Raw genomic sequence first — 26014 nt, forward strand, 5'->3', positions numbered from 1 at the left:
GGGGAAATACAGATCACCGGTCTGGGTTTCTGCGCTGCTCCTGCCGACGAGGGTTCCGGGAGGCACGGGAGACATCCGTCTTTTTTGCTGGCATCTGTCTTCTTCGCTTCCCTGTACTCTCTCTCCCCAGGCCGCGCCCCCCCCCCCTTCCCTTCTTGATTTATACCCACTTTCCTTGGGTCCATCCCCTAGGTCGACCCCCATACCTACGTATCCCATGTACGGGGAGGGGTGAGGTGTTTCATGGGATGATGTAATTAACATGATCATGTTAGCCCTTGTTAGCATATTGAGGGGTGTTAACTTTAATATGCATTTCGTGGATAATGAAGCAAAGGTCATTCACCGGACAGATGGCCCTTGAAGTTTTGGCCAGGTGCACCAGAGCAGAGCTGTCCTGTCTTCACAGGGCTCCCTCCTCCAGTCCCATCTTGTGTTATTCGGGCAGCCTTATCAGCTTCGACCTCCACAGAATGCACCCTGTGACTCATAGTTTTGTCTTGCGAGTGTTTGAGGCATTTCTTTGATCAGCCTCAACTTTTGCTTTCTCAGGCTGTTTTTCTTAGTTTCTCACAGGCCTGGTTTCTCGTCTCTCACATTCATAACTACTCAAACAGAAAAGTTACTGGTGATACGGTTGGACCTATCATCATGTCTACGTTACAAAGACAGGACAAACTGACACAAGTATCACAGACAGATTTTGTTTGCCTGCAAGGACAAAGCAGCAAGGATTTCCTCATGGAAATCCTTATTTTTTTATCTGAACATTTACTGTGATGTCCAATGTGTGGGAGACATTGGCCTGTCAGCCTCGCACAGCCTCTGAGAAATAGCTAGGCTTTGATGAAAAACAGGCCTTGGAAGAAAGATCAGAAACTGCTGTGTTGTGCCAAGGTGGCAGGGAAAAACAATGGACAGCTGCAACACTGAGCTGTGGAAAAGTACTGAACTGTGAGAAGTTACTGCTGTGAGAACAGCGCGTGAACGAGAGGGTGATTGGTCTGCACAGCGCGTGTTAGAGTGGTCTGATGCTGATAGGAGAAAAGGTTGATAGCTGTCTAATTGCTGATTTGTTGACTATGAACTAAGAGCTTTACCGACAGCATCTGAGAGCATAAGTATGTACTGTTGTAACAATAAAATCTCTTTTTCCTTCTGGACTTCTGGAGAGTCTGTGCCTCAGTTGCCCCACCAGAGTTTCCACTCCTGTGGAAGCAAGCTACTCTCTGCACCCAGAATTATCAGAAAATAATCACCTTATGCTTAATTAACAGCTATTAAGACTACAGCTCACTTTATCAGCTCAACTCTTTTCAACCTTCAGGAGGGATTCATCCATTTCTCTAACCCACTTCCTTCTGGTCAAGCATTCCTGATGGATGATATTCCACAGTTCTTCCAAACCCTGCAAGATGGATTTACTCTCAATCTCACTGAAAAGTTGTCCTGGCTCAGCTAGGATAGGGTTAAGTTTCCCCAGCAGTGGGGAGGGAGCTCTAGCCGGGTTATTCAATACCATGCTGACGTCAGGTCCGGGCGCCCAAGTGCGGGAAGAGCAGAGACGTCCTTTGTTCGGTCGGTCCCCTCACTGCTGTATCTGTGCAGTATATCTCTTGTTCTGTTCATTGTTATCACTGTTATTGTTCTTGTTCTTGTTGTTGTTCGGTTTGTTGCTGTTACACTGTTGTATTAAACCTCTCCTTATCTCAACCCCGGGGTTTGTATTTCACTCCCTGCCCCGTCCGGTCCAAGGGTGGGGGAGGGGCAGCGGCAGTGTGGTCTCGGGTCCCGGCAGGGCCTAAACCACCACAGCCTTTTTGGCGCCCAACGTGGGGCACGAGAGGGTTGAGATAAGGACAAAAGGAGAAGGTGTGTTAGAGCAATCTGTTAGGTGCATTTTTTCTGGTTTGACTTGTATTGTTTGATAAGGAACATTTGCAATGCTGGCCAGCTTGCTTGTGTGGTGGGGCTGGATTAATCCTTATACCCACTGTGTGCTCCCAGTCTGGGGTTTGTTACTGGTGGGAAATGTCTCAAGGGTCTTGTTTTGCTGTACTGGCTGCAGACTGCTTATAATGTGCTTGTATCACTGCTTGTGGGGGTGAACCAGTACCTGTTTGCTGCCTGGGCCTTTGTTAGGGGTCTCATCCCCTCTACGGGTGAGCCAGGGGAAGAGATTCTCTCGGTTTTTGAGAGTTTCAGCTATCCCTGGAGCACCCAGGCCAGTGTGCTTGCAGCACAATGCTTTCTCAATGTCTGCCAGATCTTGTTTTGGGCCATGTGGTACTTCTCCAACAATAGCACCACCTGGAAACCTGCCCCGAGGGCAGATAGTTATGAGTGGCAAGGTGTGTGGGAAAAGATGGGCAAGTGCCTGAGTCAGTGGTCACCCCCAACGTTTTGGGATTTCACTCCTGAACAAATGCAGAGTCCTGATAGGCCTCCTGATAGGTGGAGTGTTTGGAAAAGGTGTGTTGCCAATCTGACAAACCCTGGGAGACACAAATTGCTGCGATGTGCTGGGGGCTTGCCCATGTCTCCCGTGTCATCTTTAACGCTGTTCACTGCCCTCAAGGGGGAGAAAGGGCTGCAGGATCTGGAAGTGAACCTACTGGTACAGCAGCTGGGCCAGGGGGACAGGCAGTGCCAGTACCAGTCACCTCCACCAGCCCAGCAGCTGGGCCAGAGGGACAAGCAGTGCCAGTACCAGTCGCCCTGATATGGAAAACCAAATATACCAAAAAATCCCCTTGCAGTGTACAGGGTGATGATGAGCCAGGCCCATCGCGAGCGCAGGAGGAAGAGCCGGAGGTAATCATCCGATCTCTATCCCTGAGTGAGTTGCGAGATATGCGGAAGGATTTCAGCCGCCTTCCAGGCAAGCAGATTTTCACCTGGCTGCTCCGATGCTGGGATAGTGGAGCTGGTGTTTTGGAACTGGAAGGGAGAGAGGCCAAGCAGCTGGGATCTTTGTCCAGGGAGGCTGGCATTGACAAAGCGCTAGGGAAACAGACTCAAACCCTCAGCCTTTGGAGGCGACTCCTGCTCAGTGTGAGGGAGAGGTACCCCTACAAGGATGATGTCCTATGTCGGTTAGGCAAGTGGACCAACATGGAGAATGGCATTCAGAACCTCAGGGAATTGGCTGTGTTTGATACGGTTTATGGTGATCTGAATGATGAGCGGTCACCAATGCATCCAGATCAGGCCCCTTGCACACAGTTGATGTGGCAGAAGTTCCTGCAAAGTGCACCAGAAGCACATTCCAAAGCATTAGCAGTAGCGTCCTGGTGGTGAGACACCCAGACTCAAACAATGGACGAAGTGATTGGCCAGTTCTGGCAATATGAGGGAAGTCTCCCTTCCTCCCAACATGCCTGGGTTTCAGCTGTAGAGGAACTGTCTCAGAGGCTCCAGAAAGTGGAAGAGGACATGTCCTACATTCCACCTGCATGGGCCGATGTCTCAGCCATTAGGAGCAGACATTTCCCCACCCAAGAGAAGGGCAGTGGAAGGTACACACCTGTGGTTCTTCCTCCGCGACCATGGGGAGAACATGGGGAGGTGGGATGGACAGCCCACTCCCGCCCTAGCTGCACGAGTACAGCAGCTGAAAGGGAAGACCACCATGAAAGGGGAGTCTTCCAAGACAAACGCGGCTCCAGTGTCCAGTCGGAAATCCCCCAGACAGAATAGAATGGCCAACGTTATGCCTGACCCTCTTGAGGGGACCAGTGAGTCATTCTTGCAGGAGTCACTCTTAGAACAAGTGAGTGATGCTGAGCAGGATTAGAGGGGCCCTGCCTCCAGCCAGGTGGAGGAAAGGGATAATCGGATTTACTGGAAGGTGTGGATCCGATGGCCTGGCACATCAGACCCACAAGAATATAAGGCCTTGGTAGATACTGGTGCACAGTGCACCCTGATGCCATCAAGCCACAGTGGGGTTGAACCCATCTGCATCTCCGGAGTGACAGGGGGATCCCAACAGCTGACCCTATTAGAAGCTGAAGTAAGCTTAACTGGGAAGGACTGGCATAAGCACCCCATTGTGACTGGCCCAGATGCCCCGTGCATCCTAGGTATAGACTACCTCAGGAGACGGTACTTTAAAGACCCAAAAGGGTACCCGTGGGCCTTTGGTATAGCTGCCCTGGAGGAGGTTGAGCAATAGTCCACCTTACCTGACCTCTCAGAGGACCCCTCGGTGGTGGGGTTGCTTAAGGTTGAAGAGCAGCGAGTGCCAACTGCTACAAAGACGGTGCACCGGTGGCAGTACCGCACTAACCGAGATTCCGTGCTCCCCATCCATCAGCTGATCCGTCGACTAGAAAGCCAGAAGGTGATCAGCAAGACTCATTCACCTTTCAACAGCCCTATATGGCCAGTGAGAAAGCCTAATGGCGAATGGAGACTGACCGTGGACTACCGTGGCCTGAATGAAGTTACGCCAGCGATGAGTGCTGCAGTGCCGGACATGCTAGAGCTCCAGTAGGAGCTGGAGTCGAAGGCAGCCAAGTGGTACGCCACGACTGACATCGCTAACGTGTTCTTCTCCATCCCAATAGCACCAGAGTGCAGGCCACAGTTTGCGTTCACTTGGAGGGGTATCCAGTACACCTGGAATCGATTGCCCCAGGGGTGGAAACACAGCTCCACCATTTGCCATAGACTGGTCCATACTGCCCTGGAGAAAGGTGGGGCTCCGGAACACCTGCAGTTCATTGACGATATCATTGTATGGGGGGACACAGCTGAGGAAGTCTTTGAGAAAGGAAAGAAGATAATCGAAATCCTCCTGAAGGCTGGTTTTGCCATCAAGTGACAGAAAGTTAAGGGGCCTGGAAGGGAGATTCAGTTCCTAGGAATAAAATGGCAAGATGGGCGTCACCACATCCCAATGGAGGTGATAAACAAGATAACAGCCATGGCCCCACCAACCACTAAAAAGGAGACTCAGTCTTTCCTGGGCGCTGTGGGGTTCTGGAGGATGCACATCCCAAACCACACCCTGATTGTGAGCCCTCTCTACCACGTAACCCGCAATAGGAACGATTTTGAATGGGGCCCTGAGCAACAACAAGCCTTTGAACAAATTAAGCAGGTTACCCAGGCAGTGGCCCTCGGGCAGGGCAGGAGGTTAAGAACGTGCTCTACACTGCAGCCAGGGAGAATGGCCCTTCCTGGAGCCTTTGGCAGAGAGCACCTGGGGAATCCCAAGGCCGACCTCTAGGCTTTTGGAGCCAGGGATACAAAGGCTCTGAAGCTAACTATACCCTGACTGAGAAGGAGCTACTGGCAGCGTACGAAGGAGTTTGGGCTGCCTCAGAAGTGGTTGGCACTGAGACACAGCTCCTCCTGGCACCCCGACTGCCGGTGCTGGGATGGACGTTCAAAGGAAAGGTTTCCTCTACACACCACGAACAGATGCCACGTGGAGTAAATGGGTTGCGTTGATAACACAACGGTCTCGAACAGGGAACCCCAACCACCCAGGAATAGTGGAGGTGATCACAAACTGGCCAGAGAGCAAAGATTCTGGGATGTCACCAGAACAGGAACTGAAACGTGCTGAGGAGGCCCCACCATATAACGAGCTGCCAGAGGAAGAAAAACAATATGCCCTGTTCACTGATGGGTCTTGCCGCATTGTGGGAAAACATCAACGATGGAAGGCTGCAGTGTGGCATCCCACACGAGAAACCACTGAAGCTGTTGAGGGACAAGGTGAATCGAGCCAGTTCACAGAGGTGAAAGCCATCCAATTGGCTTTGGAGATTGCTGAGCGAGAAAAGTGGCCGAGGCTCTATATCTACACTGACTCGTGGGTGATGGCAAGTGCCCTGTGGATGTGGTTGCAGCAATGGAAACAGAACAACTGGCAACGCAAGGGCAGACCCATCTGGGCCGCTGAAGTATGGTAGGACATTGCAGCCTGGGTGGAGAACCTTGTTGTGAAGGTGCGCCATGTGGACGCCCATATACCCAAGAGTCGAGCCACTGATGAATATCAACATAACCACCAGGCGGACCAAGCTGCTAAGATCGAGGTGGCTCAGGTGGACTTGGACTGGCAGCGTAAAGGTGAACTGTTCATAGCCCGGTGGGCCCATGAGACCTCGGGCCACCAAGGCAGAGATGCAACATATAGGTGGGCTCGAGATTGAGGGGTGGACCTCACCATTGACACCATCGCAGAGATCATCCACGGATGTGAGACATGTGCTGCAATCAAACAAGCCAAACGGGTGAAGCCCCAGCGGAATGAAGATCGATGGATGAAATATAAATATGGAGAGGCCTGGCAGATCGACTACATCACACTGCCACAGACCCGCCGAGGCAAGCGCCACGTGCTCACAATGGTGGAAGCAACCACTGGGTGGCTCGAAACTTATCCAGTGTCCCACGCCACCGCCCGAAATACCATCCTGGGCCTTGAAGAGCGAGTCCTGTGTTAACACGGCACCCCAGAGAGGATTGAGTCGGACAACGGGACTCACTTCCGAAATAACCTCATAGATGCCTGGGCAGAAGAACATGGCATCGAGTGGGTCTACCACATCCCCTACCACACACCAGCCTCTGGGAAGATCGAGCGCTACAATGGACTGTTAAAAACTACATTGAGAGCAATGGGGGGTGGAACCTTCAAACACTGGGACACACATCTGACAAAGGCCACTTGGTTAGTCAACACAAGAGGATCTGCCAATCGAGCTGGCCCGGCTCAGTCAAAACTTCCACGTGTTGTGGACGGGGATAGAGTCCCTGTGGTGCGCATGAGGGACCTGCTGGGAAAAATGGTCTGGGTTAGTCCTGTGCCGGGCAAAGGCAAACTCATCCACGGGATTGTTTTTGCTCAAGGACCTGGGTGCACCTGGTGGGTGATGCAGAAGGAAGGAGAGGTCCGATGCGTGCCACAAGGGGACTTGATTGTGGGTGAAAACACACCGTGAGTTATACTGTGTTTTTGTTAATTTTTCCTTGTCAATGCTAATTGCTAAGTGGCAGCTGGATGTGACGCACATGGTATAGAATAAAGGGGTGGATTATGTCCTGGTTTAACCAGGATAGGGTTAAGTTTCCCCAGCAGTGGGGGGGGGGAGCTCTAGCCGGGTTATTCAGATACCATGCGGACGTCACATTCTGGCAGGTCACATTTTTCCTGGCGCGGGAGCGCGGTGCACGTGTGGGTTTTGTACATCTGCTCCTCTCACTGCTGTATTTGGTAGCTATTTTGCTCTGTTAATTGCTATCACTATTACTGTTGTTGTTTGTTGTGTTGCTATTGCACTGTTGTATTAAACCTTTCCTTATTTCAGTCTTGGGGCTTTGTATTTCACTCCCTTTGTGGGGGAGGGGCAGCGGCCGCGTGGTCTCAGACCCCGGCAGGGCCTAAACCATCGCACAGGTCCTTGCCTTTCCTGTGCTGGGGGCCCCAGAGCGGGCCACAGCACTGCAGGGGGGTCTCATGAGGCAGAGGAGAGGGCAGAATCCCCTCCCTGGACCTGCTGGCCACACTGCTCTTGATGCAGCCCAGGGTACAGCTGGCTTTCTGGGCTGCGAGCACACATTGTCAGTTCATGTCCAGCTTTTCATCCACCAAGTTCTTCTCCACAGGGCTGCCCTCAATCCCTTCACCCCCAGCCTGTATCAATACTGGGGGTTACCCTGACCCTGGTGCAGGACCTTGTACTTAGAAGCTGTCCTCATCTTGCAGAGTGCTTCTCTCCCAGCACTTCTGGAAGCACCAAAAAGTTTCTTGGAAATGAAAAGACAGCTAGGGGGCACTGCTTGTCCACTATTATGTTCCTCAGTTCCCCATACTGCTTTCCTGTAGCGAGTGCCAGCAAGGAGAGTACAGACAAAAGTCCAGAGCAAGGCAGGAAAGTAAGGAAGGTACCTGGAGTGTGGTAATCAAGTTTGACCTGTGATTACAGCTATAAACTGCTTAATTTGTTTTCCTGTTTGAGGATCAGCTGCGATTGCAAGCAAAGAAATCACAACTTAATGTCTACATAGAACATTAGCGTGGGATGCAATAACCCTCATCAGCTCTAAGCAGGCTGCTCCATGAACAAGGTGCACCACTACTTTTTTCTTTTCAGAAGAACTACTGTTTATGTTCCAGAGATAAACAATCTGCTTATCATGTAAATTTTCTTGTTAATAAGAAAGCTATAAAAAAAAAGAATCTTACATTAGTTCTAATTAGAACTGTCACAAAATCCCAGGCCTTTTAGAAGTTTTTTTAAAAAAATATATCCAGAAAAAAAAGCATCAGGCAGAAATTTATTAGTTATATTTCACAGTAAGATTCTTTTTATAAGGGATTAATAAATGATTAAAGACTACTTTAGTAAATCCATGTATTTGTTTAGTAAATACATATTTTAGTTGGTTTATATACAATATATAATATACAATACATTATACATATTTTAATGCGTGTTTTATTTAAATATATATTTTATTTAGGAAATCCATTGTTTTAAAGTTTGATCAATAATATCCAATCATAGCTTGATTGGATCTAAATCATAGCTAGATTGATCTAAAATTACCATAATATATAACCCATAATAACTTCTCCTGATTTGATTGAAGCCTCATGGAAACACATATTACTTTCAGTTTTAATGCCTGGGTTTAAGATTATGAGGAACTCTTTCCAATCTGGCTATGATTGGAACCTTACTATAATATGTGACAGCAAGGATTGCCTTCACAGGCAAAACTATTAGAGGTATTCAGACTTTAAGTGATTAATGTTTCATTTGGTACTGAACTGAGTCTCACAACAAATGAAGAGAAAAAGCAGTTTTCCATGAAAGTTTCTGAAGAAGGCCCTAGACAATTCATAAGGATGCAACAGGCCATGTATTTCAATGGATGCAAATGCACAGTACTTTCAGATATGGGAAGTGAAGTCATACCTGATAATATTTATAATAGGCATAGTCAACAACTGTTCCCACAGCTTTTCTCTGTCCTTCTCTAAGAGTAACTGGTGCAAGGATATCTGCGCCAGCTTCAAGCACCTTATCAACCTGAAGAAATCAAATCATTACACATCCAAGCAAAAAGAAAACCTTCCCAGAAAATTGCATTTACACCACAGCTAGAGAGACAGGACTGAGCATCAGAGCTTAACCTCTATTTGTGAGAACCTCTGTTTTGTGCACCAAACCATACATTTCTTCTGTCCCTTTAGAGGTGATGATGAATTGTCAAATCTAAATGCATTTTGTAAGTAAAACCTTCTTGCAAGCAATTGCTATTTGTTTCTGGATATCTCAGCAACAAGTGAATATTCTGGATATCTTGCAGCAACAAGTGAAGCAGGGACAGCTAGTGAGGGAGGGGGCAGAACAGAACCCAGCTGGGGAAATTGCTCCCAGACCCCGCAGCTACAGCCTTCTTCACCTGCACTCTGAATGAGATCAGCCCTGTGCTCCCTGGCTTAAGGAGAAAAGCTCCAATTTTCACAAGGCCAAACGCTGCCATTGACCTCATCACAGATGAGAAAGTGCACTCGTCACAAGTGGTACTGACCACTTTACAATAACAACCAAACACAATGCATCTCCCTTCCCTGCTTGTGTTTATAAACATAACAGTCAGATTTGACAGGGCTATGGCCACTACAACCATCCCATTTGACTTTAATGTAGTTTTTCCTCTTCTACACAAGCAGGTTATCATCCTCTTTACTCAAACATGAAAATTAATTTTCACACAAAACCCCTGTTTCTCAAGACAGAAACAAATAGTTTTTAGAATAGACATGAATTAACTGTTCTGGGAAAAAAAATCAGCTTATCCATTAAAGAGAAAGGGGACTCAATGCATCTGACAAAAATCACTGTTTTTCTGAAGTTTAAAAAACCAACAGACAGCCAGATGTTATCTCACCAAAGCAATCCTTTGTGCTGTCGTTCTCTGCTGTTCATACGCTGTACTGACAGCTGCACAGAGGGCACTTCTTACTGCTCCACTTAACGGCAGATTTGGGTCAGCCCCATGTTTGAGGAGTTCAACCACTGCCTGCAAACGTGCATACACAAATGTGACAAATTAGGGACCAGAGAAGCCATTATTGACTGTTCTACAGCAGGAAAGTGGGACCATAGCCAGATCAGTCAAGACCCTAGAGCTTTACAGTATTTACCACAGCACACTTGGAGTATCTGCTAGTATTTGTCATAGCTTCAGTTGCACACAAAAATTTAGTCCATCGGACAGTAGTTTTCACTTCTTTTAGCATGAATCATAATGTCACCATGGAATACTTGACCAAACAGCAGTATCAAAGACATGAGAGGGTAGCTTTAAAAATCACCTGGTCTGATTCATACAGTGTATTTTTTTAAAAAAATGTTTTACCACAAAGATAAGGATTAGTTGTTGATCAATTGCAGCCTGTTAGATCATTAGTTCATCAGACATTAGCCTCTGAGAAAGTGGGAGAAGCAGTAGAAGATGTTGGATATAGGATTTTTCATATCATTCAACACCATGAAATTTAAATTTTTTTGTGTTGCAAAACCCCACTTTTGCCCTGAAAAATACCAAAACTGTCTTAAAAATTATGAAGATGGTGTAAGGAAAAAGGTTCAGGTTCAAACACTTGATACCGAATCTATTTAATTTTGTATACAGTTGTAGCCACTTCTATTATAATCCCTTTCATAGGCCACACTCTAGCTCCATATTATATTGCATCCAGGGTTTTTTTAATAGATATTTGATATCCTTTCAGTGAAGGAATATAGTTAAAGAATAGCAACACATAACAGGTATTTCCTATTATGTCCTACCATTTGTCCTATGAAAAGTATAAATTTTGTAGTGACAGAACAAAAGGTCGAATGTTGATTTCATCAAAGATACTAAAAAGGGTTTCCCCCTAGCTTTGCACATAGCTGTGTTTCCAAAGCAATGCTTCTCTGGATTATTTGTGTGCTTTTGTACTGGAGAAAAGGAAACAGGGAAGCAGAAATCACACTCCAACCCTGCCCCTTTCAGTCTATCTGGACCGCTAGGCTGCAATCAGTCACATTTGCCCCTTACAAGTGTTCTTGCCATGGCCTGGTGTGCTGGCTGCACAAGAGCTGAGCTCCATGGGGAGTCAGGGTGCCACTCTCACCCCATTATTCTCCTGCCTTGCTTTCCACAAAGATGAGCCAGGAGCCTGGCCACACCGAGCTCTATTCAGGAGTACTGCAGACATATCTGCTTCATCACCTGCTTTGGCTGCATATCTTCTGTGGACCTGCTCTTATGGGCCCAGTGTGGGCAGAAGGGAGCCCATCCCCTGCTCAGGAAGACAGGTGCTAACTTCACACACTGAATTCTACTGTGTGACCTATAAGCCTCATCTGTGGAGTGCTGAGCCTCGTTACAACCAAATCCTTTCTACGACTGATCATTAATCTTTTCACAGAACAGCATAATTCTTACCATCAATGGCTACACTTTTGTCTTATACCCAGAAGCAAGTCTTCTGGTGTTTGGTTGGGTTGCTCCAGGTAGGGAGGCAGCCTGTAAGAGAACTGAATGTTCTTGTGATTCATAAAATGAACACAGTTCTCCAAATGTTAGTCCTTTCTGAGTCCCACACAAATATTTCTGGCTACCTCATACTATTGTCCTTTAGTACTCCTCTAGTTCGGCTCATGAAACATTCATAGGTTTGAAATAAAAGTAAAAACTTTATTATTTTCACTAAGAGTGTATGATTGCAAGAACCATACATTATGTCATTTGGCTGTCATCAGAGAAGGCAGACATGAATGAAGAAGTACATCCCAAAATATGAAGGAACTTAAAGATGCTCACCAAGTCATTCCCACTGGCAATTGCTAAGGAAAGTGGTGAATGGCCACTCCACAATGTGTTTGGGTTTGCGTGATGCATTAAAAGGAGGCGGATAACATCCCTGGCATGTTTTGTAGGCAAGGGCAGTGGAAAAAGGTAGAGTTAGATCACAATAAAGTTAACTTTTTAATATTAAATGTAATAATAACAGTATAATTAATAAAATGAGCAGCATAAAAGACATTCAAACCTTTCACCTAAACTATATTAATAGTAAAAATAGACATCTACTCCCTCATGACTGAAAACCCCAAGCATAGTGGTGTCTTCTGAAGAAGTAGGTCTCCTCTCTCAAATACTTTTCTCCAACTGTATACATCCCAAATCTGCTAGAAGAATGTTACTATAGTACAAAATCAAGTGCACAGAGGTTAGTGCATGCCAAAACTAAGACCATCTAACTTCAAATTGGCCTTGTGGATGATTAAGTTAATGGCCAATTAACCAATGGAAACTCGACTAAAGGAGCTTCTCTTGTCAAACAGAACTCCAAAGATTTAAGAAACATTTTTTCCTCGAGTGCTCATAGATTTTTAATCACTACAACACTAATAGGTCAGTAGAAAAAGAGTTTATTTCTGGTATTCAATCAGCTGCTTAGAGGAATGAAATGTCTTCACCACCAAGTTATGTCATTTGAGATTATCTTAGAACTACTCCCTGTGAGCAGAGCCTCAGGTGCTATCATCTTTACCTCACTGTTATCCTCTCTTTCGCATGCAATATGCAACGCACTCCTTCCACCTTCTTCAGTGACAGGACCACTATAGGAGGAAAAGTACTCTTGTGGTGGTCCTGCTTCATTTCTCAGTTGCAGAGTGACAGCACCTCTCAAGTTGGCTCCTCTGGCTTGATGCTGAGGAATCTAAGCAAAATGATGTCCACATTTACAACACAGCTTAAAGACAAGTTAACAGAAAATAAACCTGCCTGGTCACCCATTGATCTGGATCTCAATCATGGACAAGACTTGTTGTTCAGCCCCACAAAAGCAACTGCCACCCTTTTTCTACTTTCTTCTCTACATTCAGGTCTCATCTGCCAGACTGCTTTCACACTGCACACTAAGAAGTTTAATAAAACCACTGGAGAAATCTATGGAAGTCAAATTTGAGAGATATATGCTAATAACTTTTACTGGGCCAAACGATACAGTGAAGGGAGTGGAGGGAAGAAGCAAGCTTTCAGATACAAAGGGCTTGCCTTGAGTCAAGCTCATTCACGTCATTCATTTATGTCTATGAATATAGGGCCACCAGATCAATATAAAAAACAGAAGTGATATTTGAGAACGTAAATCTGTGTCTGGGCATTCTGTAACTAAGTCCTGTTGATAAATAGTTTTTAAGTTCTCCTGTTTAATACTTAAGGACAAAGTACTAAAATACAAACTGATAAAGCCATCTAAATCTCCCTGTCCTGCAATCACCTTAGTCCTTGTCATGACCAGATAAATTTCATCAGTCTAGTTACATAAGCCAACTTCTTTTTTAACTGATTAGGACCTGATGGTATGCTGGGGAGCCAGCCAGTATCATTGCAAGACCACTCTGGTTACCTCTGAATGGTCATGGTGAGCAGGGGAGGTTTCTGAGGAATTTCTTTGCATTTCTGGCAAAATGGAAGGAAGAACCAGGGAACTACAAGCTGGTCAGCCTCACCTCAGCTTATGGAACTGATGGAAAAATCTTCTGAGAAGCCGTCTCCAGACATACTACAGATGAGAAGGTGACTGGAAGCAGTCAGCATGTATTTGCAAAGGAGAAATCATGCCTGACAAACCTGATAGCCTTCTAGCATAAGATGGCCAGTTTGGTGAAAGATGGGAAAGCAGTGAATGTAGTTTACCTTGACTTTAGCAAGGCTTTCAATGCTGTCTCCCATAACACCCTCATAGACAAGCTGAAGAAGTTTGGACTAAACAAATGGACAGTGAGGAGGATCATGGGTTGTGACCAGCAGCACAAAGTCCAGCTGTGCTGTACCACAGGGGCAGACACTGGGGCCAATAATATTTAATGTCTTCACTAATGACCTCAATGCTGGGACACAGCACACCCTCAGCAAGTACACAGACGATAGAAAATGGGGAAGTGTGGTTTAATGCACCACATGGTTGTGCTGCTTTTCAGAGAGACCTGGACAGGCTGGAGAACTGGACAGAGAGGAATTTTATTAAATTCAACAAAAGGAAATTGTTGTATTCCCTGCACCTAGGGAAGAATAACTCCAGGCACCAGTACATGCAGACGGGAAAAAACTTCTAGAACAGGACCTGGAGGTCTTGGTGGACAAGTTGAACATAAACCAGCGGTGTGCCCCTGCAGCAAAGAAGGTCAACAGCATTGGGTTGCATTAGGAGAAGTGTTGCCACTGGAACAGGTTGCCCAGGGAAGTTGTGAAGTCTCCACCCTTAGAGATACTCAAAACCTAATTGGCCTAGATCCTGAGCAACCTGTTATAACTGATCCTGCTTTCAGCAGGGGTATTGTACTACACAATCATCAGAGGTCCTTTCCAATCTTTCAACTGTTCTGTGGCTACATGATTTTGTTACTACAACTTAAAGTAATTTCTCAGGTAACAAATGCCAGAAGAAGCACATATGGCTGGTATAGCTCTATCAGCGGTAGCGAATTATCAGCAAAAATGGCAACTCTAACTAGAAAGTGCTATACTACCAAAAAAGTCTACTGCTAGGCTGATCTTCTGCAACCTGGAGGCACAGCAAATGCTGCAGGAATCTAGCAGAGACAGCCAGGTTCAAGGAAAAGAGAAATAAAGAAAGAAAGGAAGTATTAGGCCAAGTCCGTGGGGATGAAACAAGCAAGTTCCACCACAGATGAATCTGTTTCTGCAGTCATATCTTCAGGCATTTCAGTGGACTACACACAAGAGACTTCTAAACTCTGCCTTATATAAGGCATGATAGCCAAATGTTGTGGAGCACCAAACCCAGATGGGTATGTTTACTGCAACCCAATACTACAGCCCTCAAGTGGCTGCTGGGTTGTTTTTTTTTTTTTTTTTTTAAAGAAGCTTTCAGTGGAATGCAAAGATTTCACTGTGAAATCAAGCAGACAGGAATCTCAACTTCCTGCTTAGGTTCCGTGGAATCTGAATTTCAACAGTTGAAAGAAGATGAGCTCAAAAAGCAACATACCTTGTCTGGACCATATATCTCATTTCCATCTTCTGCCCTTGCATTAAGATCTGGGACAGAATCAGGAAGTATTGTGTTATCTGGACTCCTTCCTCCCCAGGAATTGACACAGCTATGTGGAGAGGAGTTAACCCCCCTAACTGAAAACATAAACATAGCATTAAGACTCCTGTTTATCACAAGCAACACTTAAATAGTGCTAAATATTTTTCAAAGCATAATCCAAGCTCGCTCTTCCCACATGCTGTGCCTCACAAACAGCCACCATAAACCTAGAGTATAGAGTTACAGGATTGTGAAACACTAAAGGTCCCGGACACCAAACCTACTAAATATCACAACAGCTATTACCAGCTTGAGGAGCAGCTTCACAAGTATTCCCCAGTCACTCACAAGCTTGGCAACCAGGAAACATGGTAAGAAAAAAAATACTTGGAGAGTAAGGAGCCTTGAGCTCTTTCTATTAAAAAATAGTATCTTTGAACAGGATAATTGCTTTAAACAGCTTTCTGGCCATTCTAAAGCTGATGCTGACATGCAGGATATTTTACAGTAGGGCACTGAAGCTGCAGTACACATCTAGAATCCCACATTATGAATTATAATCCAGTAAAACCTTGGATGGAAGCCGCACATCAGTCCTGGCTCCCCTTTCTAAGAGGAGTTTCACTGCTTCTGCATCCACAGCTGGTCAAGCTGGTCAAGCTGGTCAAGCTGGTCAACAGCAAAGAACAGAGGTGTGGTGGGACCCATGACGCATTGGCATCTGCACCTCTACGAAGCAGCAGTTGGATTGTTTCCCATCTCTTCTGTCGTCTAGAATTGACATGGAAAATATCAGAATATCATATTAGCACCTTCCAAGGAAACTCTAAAAGCTGGTGGACTAAAATGACTCCCAGGTAACAGACATGAAAACTCACTTAGCAGAGGGAAGACATGGCAGTCTTTAGGGCTGCATCACAACTGCCCTACACCACCACGGCAACAACATTATGACCTGAAGAGGGGACAGCACTGCCACTGTATCTCAGCCCTCTAAACTAAAGGAGTGTCACTCAAAACCAGTCCCTGTTGTTATGAAAAGCCCTTGCATGGTAACAGACAGGCAAAGCTAGGCAAGGTTCCCTGCATCTCCACCAGTCACTCGTGTGCAACTTGCAAACATTTAGTCTTAGACTTGTTTAGTGAAAGAAACAGACTCCTTCCTCCTGCCATCGAAGACTCCTTGGAAGGTTCTTTCCTCAATCACATCTCATTCATGCAATCCCACAAAACCAAAGGCAGTATTTTCCTTAAACAAAAGCTGGAACATGAGCTATGCTAGACTAGGACAGTATATTCCATGTGCCATCTGCATTTCCATGGAGGCAAACTATCCATACACACCCCCTAAAAAAATATCTGTCACCACCAAAAAAACAGAAAAAAGAAAAAGGGTAAACAGTAGTTGGAAATCACCCATGAACTCCATCACGAAGTGTTCTCAGCAGACACTCACATTTTCACACACGGTATTAACTCAGCTTTACCCACAAGCCCTGCATTCAATGGATCATTATATTCCAATGAACAACATGCAATATGCACAATATTTCAGACAAGAATCATGGGAGGCGGGAGGATGTGCCACAAAAGTAAAATGTAAGGGATGAAGGCAAGAAGGCCAGCCAAAAACTTCCAGTTTGAGAGTTTTAAGATATCAAAATGACCAACACTGCCATAAAACCCAACACAAAAATTTCATCATCTTTGGTGACTGCTCTGTAAGCAAAGCCAAAAGCAAAATGTGGCCCTTTCAGAGCCACAAAGGCAAAATAGTTGGACTACATTTCAGTTGCCACTGCCAAACAGACACTTGCAGAAGACAACTATCAAGTTCATATGTAGTCAAGACTTCAAGAAATAAAGTGAATATATTCTCCTTCCTCATGACTACACTACACTCCAAGTGTCCATTGCATATTTAGCAGCTTTTCATACTCTGCTAACAAGAAATCTTGTGTTGTTCAAGCATGACAACCTTTGCTTGAACTGCACTTTTCAGCTGCAACCTTTGCCCACTGCTGACATGAGTTACCTTGGAGTGTATAAACAATGAGTGGCTTCTACTGGCATGAAAACAAGATTTGGCCAGTTAAACACAAAAATATCTTTCCCTGCAATGGATGCACAATTCTGTGAAATATGTGAAATACTGTTACCTTCTTTATACAAAAGGGTTTATGAGAGTTGGTCTCCCATTTATAGTGCATGAGACTTACTCTGAGATTATGCCTTCAGCCACACTGACTGTTTCTGAGGATTCTGATTGTTCATTCCACTTAAAGATTTAAAAAAAAAAAAGAGGTTACAAAAACTAAAAAATCTTCCAATGCATGACTCAGAATATTAACACATCAGAGCAGTAACACAGCACAGCATAAAATGATAATGAAATTTTGTTAACAACTGTTAGGGCAATAATTTAGAAGTCATTTGTAACTAAGGTTTTGTGGGGGGTTTTTTAATCTTAAAATAAGAGAATATTTTTCTTGTTCTATTTCCATCCTGTCTAAAACATGTTTAGAAAAGTTAAAAGTTTCTTCCAGTATACTTCACCTAATTTAGAAGAAAAAAAAATGCTGAAATAAGACAGTTACAGATTTTCAACCTGCATTAGTTTGCATGAGAATATGGAACTAGGATCTACAAGGCTGATGTTTCCAAATCTGGGTGCATATTCAACTCAGAGGAGAAATGAAAGCAATGTACACTTCTCTTGTGGAACCTCAGAGGCTGTGACAGACACAAACCAACACAGAAAGATCCCCTCTCTACAAAATGTATATTGTGTCCCTGCATAGGAAGTCCAGAGCAGGTGTTTCTCTTTGTGGCAGGAGGAAGGCCAGGGATATGACTCTTCCTTTGAGAGCACTCCCCAAGGGTCAGCAGACTTCTGACAGTACAATTGCTTTGTACAATGGTGAGTAAGCCACATCCATGACGCCAGCAGGATTGCACAGTACCAGGAGAATCACCTACATCCTATTGTTCTACTTATGCTTTTGTACGTCCCATCAACTGTTCCACTGCATCTTCATTGTGCTAAACACCTGGCCAGCACAGCCCCACATCTCTGCTATTGATGCAGTGCCTTATTTCAATTGCAGAGTAAGCTTGTAACTGCACTGGAGCTTGGTCCTTTGAGTCAGAGAGATTGAGAGCAGAGATCATGCTGCACCCTCAGAGTGCAAAATGCATAAAAGTTCTGACTTTTTCCTAGGGAGTATACACAGTAAATTTAAAAAGCAAGCTTACAGCTTGAGGAAATAATACATTATGAGCCTGTCATTTTAGATTAGAAGTAAACGAACCTTGTAACTGTGCAAGCTTCTCTCAGCAATATTACCCTTAAAGGATTCTTCAGGATAAAAGAGAATAAAGCACATGGAGAGAGCAGATAATCCTTCATCACTACACTTATTCACATCAGCTCCATTATCAAGAAGAAGATTGACAACATCATTGTGGGAATGAACCTGTAGAGGGGAAACATCCATACTTGCACATATATGTACACACCTCTAGCTTTTGACATAGAAAGAATTAACAACACAGTTTTAAAGCTCTACACTGTTTAGCTAATTCAAATTTGTATTTCACACAAAATAGGAACACAATACTGAACCATGACTTACTGGGTTCAGAACATGCAGTTTTCAGCTAATTTTTAACTACTGGATTTCACAGGAGTTCAGGAGTTCACAGAAAGAGACTAAAAGTGACTGAGATGGCTACAGGAGAAATACAGTGTTCTAAATTATTATCTAGATTTTGCTAGCTATTTACAATGAATGCCAAGTACTGAGGTAGCTGAAAAGGGCATGAATAAAAAGGCAGAGGGGGACAGGACTTCACCCCCCTCCTACAGAAACTGAAGTTGTTTCTAGCCACCACCACTTTTCAGCAGCAACGAAACAACTCTCTCTGAATCTGATTTCAGCTAGGAGGAAAAATAGTAAGGGCACAGTCACAGCCAGGAACATAGATCTAGTCCACTGCATAATCATAACCTGAAATCAGACCTGACATTTGAAATAATCTCTAATATTTACTGAAGAGCTTCTTTTAGATATTTATTTACTGTGGGGTTTGGCATGTTACCAGTCATTACAGACACTACTCATGCCACACCACTTTTCTGTTTTTCCTGTTTACTAACATATCTTTCACACTATGTAATGAAACAAGAGAAAAATTTAATTCAGCCCACTATAGCAGGAATGTTCTCATCATGTGGTAAAGAGTCATGCTTAGAGTCTTACAGCAGCAGCAGCAGCAGCAAGTGCTGTGTATCCATGTTTGTCAGCTATGTCTGGATGAGCAAGCCCACTCCTCAGAACTGCAGAGACCCCATCACAGTCTCCTCTTGCTGCCTTCTGAATTAGCTGCTCTGAGGCAAGTTCCCTGGGGCCTGGAGGCCCATAAGTACTGCGGGCTCCACTGAGAATGAGGTTGACATCTGAAGCGAACTCCATTTGACAGTGCCTAGAAAAGGAGTAAGAAGTGCAGCACATTTGTTTATGGTTTAATTTCCATCACCTGCTTTAACTATGACTATAAAATATGCATATGTAGCTTGTGTTCCTATCAAGACAGCAAATAAGGAAATACTCTGCAGGCCCAAAGAGCATCTCCACATACAAATGCTGAGCTACATAAAAACTGACGTGCAGGTGGCAGTTCCACTAGCTGTAGACTTGCTGCAGCATGTTTTGTATAGCCTTGAAAGAGAACAAGAGTCAAGACAAGCACAATAAGGGATCACTTGCCAGATTTTCAGTGCATTCAGAAATCTGGCACTATGCTTCTCCATATTTCTACCTCTACACAAGACACTACACTCTCAGAATAGGGAAGGTCTGAACAGGTCTCTACAGCCCTTGCCTAATTTCTTTAAAAACTGGACTTGCAGAAACTCTGACATGTTAATGAGTAATAAGACTATTTTAATAGGTGTAATCAGAACAAAACCGATGTTTAACTTAAAGGAGTAAAATTTGTGAATTGAGAGATGAATATGTTGTTTGTTTCTTTTAAAAAAAAAAAAAAATCCTCACTGGCAACTTGTAATTTCAAGGCCATAAAAACCAGTCTGGAGTGCAGCTTTTATCCTGCAACATAAACCTGAAAATAACGAACACCCATGGATAACAATTTCTAAAAATCCATACATAATAAACAAATCATCAACAGTTACCTGTGCTTATAAACATGCATCTGCATTCTAACTAGCAGAGGGGTTACATTTGCAACAGGCCAATGGTCCTCCTCAGGCAGCTTTGGGGTGTTCTGAAAATACAAAGCATCACACTCTTCCAGGAAGGAGCGAGTCAAAGTAAGATCATCTGTGTTACAAGAATATGCAACCATTCCTTCAGGGAAAATATCCTTATCATCAAAAGGGAGACGTTTATAGCTACGGAGAAAAGGGTCTTCCTCAACTGAAATATACTTCTTTCGAGAATTGTCATCAAAGTATCTGTAGTGTGCTGGATAATCCAAGAGAGAAAACCAAACAGGTACTTCAGTACACGGTTTAATTAGATGATCCCTGAGCCACAAGCCAACGTCCTGACAGCCATCTGGACAGCTCTCAATCCCTGGTCCAAATCACTCATCAGGTTTGTACAGCCCCTTAAGAAACAAGTAAACTCATTAGTATCAGTCAGAGATCAAACAAGTTGTACAATTAAAGTGTAGTTTCTATTTAAACTAATCTGGCTGGTTCTGGACTTACTGGTCCACACTCTATTAACAGAGCAATAATTGCTGAAGCCAATCTGAACAGCAAAGCTTTCTATTTATTCACTTTGGTCCATATAATAGCAAACACAAACCTTCCAGCACAAGAACAATGAAAGGCCCTAAATTTAACTACGGTGGGATGTAATGTTCAGATGAAACTTCCTGATGATTTTAGGGCCTGAGCAAGATTCTCTTTTCATTTTAGTGTGACCAGTATTAGATTCATTAGCCATGCTGCTGTCTTTCAGGCCAGGACAGATTTTTGGTTAGATTTTCCTACCTAATCAAAACAAACATATCTGACACACAAACACAGAATCTGGAAAAGGCAGATTATTTCTTTTCTTACAATGGTAACTAGATTTAGGATATCTTCAGCCTTGCAAGCATGACAAGATGTGCCAACAGAAGAGTCTCAGTAGCAAATAAAGCACTACAGGACAGGAGTTTTAGTCTTCCTATAAGGGTATCCTAGTTTAGCCATGGTAGGTAAGGTATGAGCAATACCAAATTTAAGCAGATTCATGCATATCTGGATCACACATATGGTCCAAGACAGGTTCACACTAAGCTATCACAACCTCAAAACACCTATTTGGAGCAAAAATTAGCAAATTCACATTGAGCTGTTCAGCTACAAAGATAAAGGAGTGGGACAAACTAGTGCTACCACTGGTGAGAATAAAATTCTGAGTATGGTTATGATCTGAAGCTTCTCTATTTTTCCCCTAGCTCCAGATTATACATCATATGCCCAGATTAAAACTCTCCTAAATCCATAATTAGTGCCACATTGTCAACATTCAGCAAGAATGCTATGTTCTTGTTGATCACCTCCTCAATGCAAAGACTGTTATGTTGTTTCTCTATATGTTTTAGATTATTTGATGAATTGCAGAGATAACCAGGGATCAGTAGGAATGGGTGAGCAGTGTTCCCCTACGCTGAGGACTCTTCGGATATACCTTCTAAGAAAACAGAACACTGCAAGCTCTTAGAAAACAAGATTTCCAGCTTCTACTAGCAACATCAGGTTGGAAAATGATGAAGAACAGACAACTACGTGGACACTTCAGGTTGCTATCTCCACAGTTTCTTAAAATGAAGCTGGCATCCTAATATGCCCTTTGAGAGTACTGTCTAACTAATAAGATCTTCATCAAAGGAGAATAAATACTGAAATCTTGTATGTTAGGTACTAGAATAAGAAGCTTTTCCAGGCATCAGATTTTTAGTTCTGGACAGATGGTATCACATCACAGAGCTGGAAGGAGGATCTGAGGAATTACAGGCTTGTCAAGTCTGACCTCAGTGCCGGGGTCAGTTATGGAGTGGATCATCCTGAGTGCCATCACACCGCACATACAGGACAAATCAGGCCCAGTCAGCATAGGTTTATGAAAAGGCAGGTCCTGCTTGACTAACCTGATCTCCTGTGACAAGATGACTTGCTTAGTGGATGAAGGAAAGGCTGTGGATGGTGTTTACCTGGACTTCAGGTAATGTCTTTGACACCATTGCCCTCAGCATTCTCCTGGAGAAATTGGCTGCTAATGGCTTGGATGGGTGTACTCTTCACTGGATGGCTGAGCCCAAAGAGTGGTGGTGAATGGAGTTAAACCTAGTTGGCAGCCAGTCACAGCTGGTGTACCCCAGGGCTCAGTACTGGAGCCAGTTCAGTTCTAGATCTTAATGATCTGGACAAGGGGATCGAGGGCCCCCTCAGTCAGTTTGCAGACGACACCCAGTTGGGTGGGAGTGTTGATCTGCTCAAGGGTAGGGAGGCTCTGCAGAGAGACCTGGACAGGCTGGAGCGATGGGCTGAGGCCAACTGGAGGAGTTTCAGTAAGGCCAAATGCCGGGTGCTGCCCTTGGGCCACAACAACCCCCAGCAGCGCTACAGGCTTGGGGAGGAGTGGCTGGAAGTATTTAAAAGAGTGTAGATGTGGCATTTAGGGACATGGTTTAGTGGTGGAGTTGGTAGTGTTAGGTTAACAGTTGGACCTGATGATCTTAAGGGTCTTTTCCAACCTAAATGATTCTATGATTATTTTCAATATTTCCTCATGCAAAAGTTGAGTACAGCAGAAGCTACACTGTTGAAAAGAGCACCCTAACTCACTGGAGATCAAAGCATGATGATTTTGCTCTAAAGAATCAAAATATTAAGTGAGTTGCTTGAAAAAACCCACACTCAAGTTCTCCTGTACTTATTCTGACTTTGAAAGGCAAGGAAATCACAGTATTAGCACAGCATTTTTCCAGTTACCTGAAATTTTTTGCCATCCTTCCATTCCAGGGTCCCATAGCCTTCTATATGGCCAAGATAAAAAGCACCTGTCAATTTGGAACCATTGGGCCAGTAGCAAATCCCCTTGCCGTGGCAGCGGTCCACATAGAACTGTCCCACGTATCTCTGTAATCCAAAAGAGGGTGAGACAACAAGAATGATACAACTGACAGGACAGAAGTAAGTGAAATCGCCTCCTTACGGCAACAGAGCGGGACTAACAATGTGCAGGAAACTGGCACATGAAGAGGGGGAATCTGTTACACAGTTAAGAAAGACTGGGCACAGTCTCAACTCCCATTTTTGTCACTGTCTTCAAAACTCAGACAGGATTTTACCAATTTCTCTAGAAGCTCTTCCATCACATAGCAATCAGTACTTCAGATTACTTCAGCAGATTTATCTCAGCGTTCATATCCTCGGATTCATTGCCAAATGACACAGGCTAAACCAACATCTAGTTCAGCCGCTTTCATACAGAGCAGTATGCCAATACACATTTAGCATTCTGCATTCAATTTTGTTTTGAAATCAGCAGAACCATGAAGTTATCAATTGTCGGATGCAAGTGAAGCGACTGGATTATTAAACCTTTACACACCACTTGCTTAGAAGATCACTGCTACTCCAAAACTCGCACTACCCTTGAGTAGAAAGCACTGACAAAATTTTGTATCATAGGTAAACGTAGTGCTGGATTTGAAAGTGCAGATGCCAAGTCAAAAGGTTGTCCATAACCCCATCTCTTCAGTGAAGAAAACCTTAGCTACCAACCTGCTCATCTGACTGTTCTTGACTGAAATGTTATCATCATTTATTTCAGTCACAAACACTTTAAGGCGTTCACTATTTTAAAGCAAAACCAGACATTTGGAAGATATTTTATATAAATTAATCAAGATTTGGCAATTCAAAAAAATCCCACTTAAAGTAAAATCTCAATTCCTTACTCCTTCTTGGTGTATTAAAAATAATAATAAAATTTGGAACCTTGTGACAGTCCAGCTATTTTGTGGCATAAAAGCAGTGACTACCCTTGGCTTAAAAAAACCCTACCAGAACATTACGGGTGTAACAGCGACAGCACTCACAGCAACCACTTACTATTTTCTGTGAGACTGAGGACAAATATTACCTGAAAACTTGTGTCCCAGTTTGTGTTTTAGTACTGTTTGTGATGCCAACCTGGGTGTGGAGTGACAGACACCCTGGGAAAAGCAGCAAAGGCTGATTCCTCTGGTGCTCTCGGACATTACAGGGTCTCTAGGCAAGCGCTTGCCTTGCTCAGGAATAAGCTGGAACTACCTGGTTCGGCAGCGCCACAGGGCGGGCGGGGAGGGACAGACCCGGGGAAACCTGCGCTCAGAGCCCAGCGCCTCCCGCCGGGCCGCGGCCGGCCGGGGCTCCGCAGCGAAGCCCCCAGCAGCCGCCGGCGGGACAGGCGGGGGCAGGACCCGCCGCCGGCCTCCGGACCCCGCAGCGGCGGGAGGCGCGGCCGGGCCCGCGGGATGATCGTGGTCGGGCGGCGGAGGCGCCTCCGGCGGGGCGTTACCTCAGCGCCCGGCGGCCGGCGGGACGGGCCCTGCCCAGCGCACGGGCCGCAGCCGCCCGCCCTCGCCGCCCCTCTGGAAAGCGGCCCGGCGCGGAGCTCCATGGCAGCGCCCGGCAGCGCTCCCGGCCGCGGCCGCCGTGATCCCAGGCTCCGTGTCGGCCGGCGGCGCGTTGCCGTGGGTCCCCCGGCGGGCCCGCCCGGAACGGGCAGGGTGGGGCCCTCCGCGGCGCCGGGGCGAGCAGCGCGGCCGCCCCGCCGGGCCCGGCTGAAGGCGCGGCGGAGCCAGAGGCCCGAGCAGCGCTCGAGGCCCGAGCAGCGCCCGCCCCGCCGCGGGCAGCGCGTCCCGGCCCAGGCACGGCCCCAGGGCCAGGACCCCGCCCCAGCGGGGCTGTGCGGGCGAGGCCGCCCGGGAGGGCCGGCGGGTCGGCCCGTGCCCGGCTCTGCTCACCCGCCTCTGCCAGCCCCGGCCCCCGCGCCCAGCCGCCGCCCGCCCCGCACTTCCTCAGGGCGCTGAGCGCTCCTGGCCGACTGCTCGACCTTGTCTGCGCCGGCCCCGTACAATTTTCCCATCTGCCTGACGCACGCCAAGCCCCCAGGGTTAAGTAGAGCGGGACTGAATTATTTTAGCGCAAACCGCCGTCATGAAAATCTGCAGAATCGGTATCAGCCCATCACCGGGCAGCCGGAGCCTTCTCTAAGCCGGGACTCGGCCCTGGCCTGCCGCTAGGTTATGGGTTGTCTTTGTAAAACAAATTGTATTTAACCAAAACCCTCGAAAGTGCCAGATTTTACAGCATTATTAGAGAAGCCAATTAATCAGTTTAAGCCTCCATTTTCTATGAAAGCACAGCCAATCTGAAGTGAAGTCATTTCATGGTAAAACAAATGGAAGTTTTTCCTTAATCTCCACTGAACACAAAATCCATGAAATGAGTTTAAAGAAAAATTTAGCTTTCAAAGCTTTAGATCTGCTTTTGTAATTACTTTTTTTTTTGATTGTTTATGAAAAACTTCACAGTGCCTGGTTTAATTTCCAGAATTCCACATGTCAGAATGTGAGAGATGCCTTATAACTCACTGAAACAATGACTGAGAAAAACAGCTTGAGAGGAACAAGACTTGGTAAAGATAAGGCATGGGGCGAGAGCGGAGACCCTCTGAGCCAAGGAATGTCTCAAACAGTCACAAGTGATAAAACTATAGCCACGGGGTGGGTAATGTGGAGGCTGGAGCTGGTGAGGCTGCCTGGACAGCATGGGATGCAGCTGGAGGGGGGAGCCCTGTGGAGACAGGACGGCTCTGCTCTGGGGCATCTTGTAAAGTTTCGAGGGCC

General features: G+C 45.4%; 1 protein-coding gene across 1 annotated transcript in view; it reads right to left on the minus strand.

Annotated features, from left to right (window-relative positions):
• Positions 1–23491, minus strand: part of LOC141953196 (ankyrin repeat and MYND domain-containing protein 1-like) — a 33181-nt gene extending 9690 nt beyond the window's left edge. Inside the window, 14 exon segments of the mRNA XM_074891641.1 lie at positions 8943–9056; positions 9922–10053; positions 11848–11957; positions 12583–12742; positions 15050–15111; positions 15114–15189; positions 15666–15745; positions 15783–15865; positions 17314–17372; positions 18406–18570; positions 19363–19579; positions 20292–20728; positions 23109–23255; positions 23468–23491. Coding sequence (XP_074747742.1) covers positions 8943–9056; positions 9922–10053; positions 11848–11957; positions 12583–12742; positions 15050–15111; positions 15114–15189; positions 15666–15745; positions 15783–15865; positions 17314–17372; positions 18406–18570; positions 19363–19579; positions 20292–20728; positions 23109–23255; positions 23468–23491 — 1866 coding nt within the window.
• Positions 23492–26014: the final 2523 nt, after the last annotated feature.

This window comes from Strix uralensis, chromosome 21, assembly GCF_047716275.1.
Source record: "Strix uralensis isolate ZFMK-TIS-50842 chromosome 21, bStrUra1, whole genome shotgun sequence".
Classification (NCBI taxonomy): Eukaryota; Metazoa; Chordata; class Aves; order Strigiformes; family Strigidae; genus Strix; species Strix uralensis.